Below are 5,096 nucleotides of genomic sequence, written 5' to 3' on the forward strand. Positions count from 1 at the left end.
CGAGCACAGCTCCAGGCGTGCGGCCGTCCCTCGGGGCCGGGGCTCTGCCAGGGGCTGCATTTGGTCATTTTATTTCCGTGTTTGGGTTGGTTACTCACAGTGCCCAAACAGCAGAAAAAGGCAGCATCAAAAGCAAAGCCCCATCGGCAAATTGCAGGGCAGAGCCAGCGGCACCGAACGCGCAGAGCAGCACCAGCGCGCTCACCGTCAGCCCGAGTGGTGCTGCCGACTGCTCGTCGAGTGACCTTCCCCGTAACTCGGGAGAATTTCAAAGGAAGGCTCCTCTGGGGGCTCCTGAGCAGGAGGCTGCTCACACCACACCACAGCCCCCCCGAGCGCCATGGGCTCTCCTGCCTTCTCTTCCCCACGTCCAGGTCCTCCCTCCAGAACGCACTAGCAAAGAACCAGGACACCCAACACCCAGCAGGCATCTACGGGGCCTCCTCCAGACGGCAGAGCTAGCGTGGTCACAGCCAGCTGGTGGGCACGAGGAGCTCTTCCATCCTGCCTCCCCTCGGCTCTTCTATCCAAGTACATTTAAAAACAAGGGAGTGATACAATTGTTTAAAACCAAAGTTGTCTGCTTCTTTCCTGTGGTAGTAGGTGGCCTTGTCTGCTCCTGCCACCAGGACAAGAATGAGAGGCCGTAGCCCAAGGCTACTGGTTTTCCTCACGCATCTGTTCCATGATGTTGATGAGGCTTTCCAGCCCGAACACGTAACCCATGTCGGGTCCGTCATGCACAGTGGGGTCGTCACGAAAGCCCTTGAATGTGCTGTGTGCGAAGTCAATCATACGCACGTCCACCTTGGGCTGGGCCGAGGAGCCAGGCTCCATGCTGCCGCCATCCTGGAGGCTCTCCGGGAGAGAGGTGTCCACCCGCTTCAGGCGCATCTCTGGCCGGTGCTCCACAAACGTCCCCGCCCTGCTGTCCTTCCCATCGTAAATGATGAGGAGGGAGCTGGAGTAGAAGCGGTAGGAGGCCTGTCTCTCCAAAACTGCCTTCAGGCTTCGCAGTTTGGCGAGGACAGGCTCAAAGAGGTCCTTGCGCAGCTCAATGCCGTTGTGGAGATACTGGTAGAGGGCGTTGCGGAAGCCCTCGATGGAAAGACCGCGTCCATAGTACTTATTCCTGCATAAATAATGCCCCGTGTCCAGCTGATAGACCTGGAACACCAAAGGAAACACCACGTGTTAAGTGGGAGTAAGAGGTTAAGGCCACGCGCAGAGAGCCCTGAGCAGGGTTGCACTGACAGGGCGGGGGGGACTCAATCCCTCCCCACCACATCCAAGAGAGAGCGGGGGAAAAGCTCTGCCTGTTCCCTGAACAGCGGCTCACAGGCACATCCCACGGGCACAGTCAGGGTGCCCAAGCACTGCCTCTCTCCCAGGACACCCACAAGGTGGCTCCTCAGCCCAGGAGTCCCCAGGAGGCACGGCAGACTCCGAGGCTTAAACAGCAAAGTCGTAGAGCAGCTCAGACGATCCTCTGGCAGAGGGAGCTGACGGCACGTACTGCTGTTATTGCATGACGTGATCAGCGAGGGGCCCTCACTGCTTCAGAGCCTGCGGGCAGAGATCGGGATTGCAAGATCCTTCTGCGGGTGGGGAACCAAAGAGACTATTGCACAACCGCTCCAGCTGCAAACCCTCGTGCGCAGGGCGCGGCCACCACAGCGGAGCAACCGTTTAACTCTCCGTGGAGGACAGACGCTGGGACAGCGGGACGCCTCCCTCCCCAGGCACCGTGATTCTAGCTGAACACTAAGCCCCTAATTGTCTGTGAACAGAACAGCTCTGGATGAAGGAGGCTGGCTGGGGAGAAGCGGGTTGCTTTGCTCTAGGCTGAGAAATGAAGACAACAAGCATGTACCGTGACCACTGGTGCACCTACCTGAAGCAAAGGAGGTAGTAACCCAGTGCTCAGCAGATCACACTAACTGGGAGGTCTAACGGGCTGTGAAAGGGAACATGCAGCACCTGCAGCCCCGGGCATCCCTACCTGCATCCCACAGACGCGCACGCCCAAGGTGGCGGAAGTGCTCTGTTCACACTTCTTCATCTGCCGAGCAGCCTTCTCCTCAGACGCATCATCCCCATGCTGCCTGGTCCCCATCTTCAGATCAAGCACGCAGGGAAGCTTGAAGTGATGCACCACGTTCTCCAGCAACAGGAACTCTGGAAGATGGGTCAAGGAGAGCTCACCTGCCAGAGACACCGCTCCCTGGGGCCACTGCGGACAGGGACTTGGGCCAGCATGAGATGGGCTCGGGCAACACAGAGGAACCAAAACCAGGTGGAATGAACCATTCGGGGAGGTGGAGAAAAGGACAAAGCCCCAACAGTGGTGCCCAGGCTGTGACAGCTGGCAGAAGAAATGAAGCTGGAAAGTAGGTTGGCCAGCAGTAAGCTGGGAGATCACTGCAGGCGTGCTCTGGGGCACGGGGGGCGCAGAACGCTGTGTCAGGAAGGACAGGACATGCTATGCCGGTAAGAACTGCTGATCCACTGAGGGAGAGCTTTAGGTCTAATCAAATTAGCCATCTAACCACATGGACAAACAATACAATCCCCACGGACCCAAAACTCGAGGCTCGAGTAACAGCAAACCACTGTCACCACTGGCCTGCCCGGCACAGTGGGGGGAAACCGGGAGGCCACAAAGGCAGGAAATGGGACCGTAACGGGAGCCTTCCATTACCGGCACACAATGGGCAAACCCCCCGTTAGGGCACAGCACTGAGGACAGACTCAGACAATCAGGGCAGCAGCTTGTCCCAAAGGGGAAAAAAAAACAGCCCTGAAGTTTGCCCTGCAGGGCTCGGTTCAAGCTGATACGACGACCAGAGCATGGCTAGATTAAACCTGAGAGGAAGTCTAGCGCTGCTGTGCTTGATTTTGAAAGAGGAACTTCATAAACACAAGGAAGTGTGATTAAAAAGGACAGCACTTTGCTGCAAGGGATGCAGGTCGTTTAAGAACAAACGCTGGGGGCTCAAAGCACGTGTTTGGCAGTAGGAAAAGGGAGCCCACCCAGTTAAAATGGTGAAGAATGCAGCTGTGCAGTTTGTGTCGAATGAGGAAAAGAGGTGAAACAAAAAAAAAAAAACCAGCTTGTGGGTGGCAAGTTCAAGACAAAAGCATGAGGAGTCATTTGCAAAAACACAGAAAATAACAAATCCATCTTCCACCGCACAAGGCTGCCAGTCAGGCTGCCCACAGAATTTTAAAAGTACCAAGAGGAGTGAGCTACAGAGGAGGGGGGCATGAAGAGACCCACAGACACCCCTAAAAAGAGAAATATTGTTAATATTTTGCTTTTCTGTTTGCTGGGGAAGAGCTTAGGGGACTCCCAGGCCAGAACTCCGAGTTCAGAGAATGCTCAGGCTGAGCAGAGATCGCGCGTCGAACGGACAGTACGAGGTGTGACTCACTCGCGCTGCCCAGCACCAGGACCGAAGGAGCAGTTGTGAAGAACTCCACAAGGATCGTAAGAGACTGACTTGGCCATTAAATAGGTGGGTAAAATTCACTGGATAAAAACGAGGAGAAAAAGATTCTTAACGCATTAAGCAGTGTGTTCTGAGACAACCATTACCAGTCAGGAATGGGATCTGGCGTAAGGGAACGGCATTTAGAACAAGAGAGGGGTGAGGAGAGACAGCAGCATCAAACACCAGTGGAAATCTCTGGGTCACCTGCACCTTCATCCTGTGGGCAGCTCTGGTCACTGTCTCCAGAAGGAAACGGTGGAAGAGATCAGGAAAGGCGACAAGGACAAACACAGCTCCCTCCCAAGGGATTACCAGAAAAACTGCAGTTCAATTCACAAACCAACGAGAAGGACCAGAGAAGAAAGAGGCCCGGGCATCTAGTCAGAAACACAGCTCCTCTGAGCCCACTGAATGGAAGCAGGAAGGAGCAGTCAAAAGAACCACGTAACACAAGCGTGCTTGTGCGAAGGAGCGCCAAAGGAACACGGGTGGGCTGCCTCGGGCACACACGCGTAAGGCCAGGGCAGCAGCGGCAATCTGCCACGCTCGGTTCTGCGTCCCAGAGGATACTGTAGAGTTTTCGGTCCTTGGACTCCGACCGCATGCGGCTCAGCTGCTGCTTATGGCAGCGCAGGCTCCAGGGGTTATAGCTGATCTTTTCAGAGCTCAGACCGCTGTTTCCATCCAACATCTGAAATGGAACGTCTGAATGGATGTGCAAGTCCACCCTGGGGCTCTTCGTTTCCTGGATGCTGCTGGTGTAAAGACAGAACAAACTTGCCTGTTAGAATCCACGTGTCCTCCAGATACTACGACTGTCACACCCTCCCCTTGCACTGTTCCTGCACGCTTCACACAATACCAACCTTCTCAACAGCAAACCCTCACTACTGGGGACCCACACCCAGGGATCTGGTCTGCCCTACATCGTTGTGTTGTAATTAACACTTGTTTCTCCAGGAGCTCCGGCTAGTGTGAGGAGGCAGAGACCCGTATTCAAAGTACCCCTGGAGGAAACCTCTAGATTAATAACCAGGAGGACTGAAGATGGAATGAATCTGCTCCACGTGCTTTGGTTCCACATCTCATAAACTGCAGGGTTATCCTGCGTCAGAAGGATTTCACGAGGATGAGTTCGCTCTGAACCCAGCAAAACTCCTAACGCAGTTTGTAGCATCACTGCGCACCGGGCTTGCACTGGTGAGCCAGCCTGGCCACTGCGTGGACATGCGAAACGCCCTCAACAGAAGCAGACTCAGAGCTGAAAAGGGAAGAGGTGTTTCCCACTCATCACGGTGTCAAGGGGCCCCCCAAGTTTTACCTTTCCGTGCTGTCGCTGGCCAGGCCAGGCTTTTCCTCCTTGTGCTCAGTGCCACTGCTTGATCTGTGAAGGCTCCGACGCGAGTGCTTGCGTCGTGGCTGGTCCCTCTCTGGCAAATCGTCCTGCTCCAGAGCCTCGTTCTCCACATAGGGATAGGCCACCAGGTTAATGTAGCCGTCGCTGTCTCCCTCAAAACAGACAGACACCACACCTGCCACAGAGAAGTGACACATCAGTTCTGTCTCTCAGCAGAGGGCAGACACAGCTACTAGGACCCAAAC

General features: G+C 55.2%; 1 protein-coding gene across 2 annotated transcripts in view; it reads right to left on the minus strand.

Moving 5' to 3' along the window:
- Positions 1–567: 567 nt before the first annotated feature.
- The window catches only part of IP6K1 (inositol hexakisphosphate kinase 1), a 7,071-nt gene continuing 2,542 nt past the window's right edge, over positions 568–5,096 (minus strand). Inside the window, exons 2-5 of one of the 2 annotated variants that reach the window (XM_010132948.1) lie at positions 4,816–5,026; positions 4,065–4,246; positions 2,003–2,178; positions 568–1,167 (exon numbers count right to left, since the gene is read on the minus strand). In XM_010132948.1, the coding sequence (XP_010131250.1) occupies positions 658–1,167; positions 2,003–2,178; positions 4,065–4,246; positions 4,816–5,026 (1,079 nt within the window). In that variant the 3' untranslated portion in view covers positions 568–657. Of the gene's footprint in view, positions 1,168–2,002; positions 2,179–4,064; positions 4,250–4,815; positions 5,027–5,096 lie in introns of both variants that reach the window. The other variant, XM_010132947.1, reaches the window with a different exon arrangement.

This window comes from Buceros rhinoceros, unplaced genomic scaffold (genome assembly GCF_000710305.1).
Source record: "Buceros rhinoceros silvestris isolate BGI_N320 unplaced genomic scaffold, ASM71030v1 scaffold17703, whole genome shotgun sequence".
NCBI lineage: Eukaryota > Metazoa > Chordata > Aves > Bucerotiformes > Bucerotidae > Buceros > Buceros rhinoceros.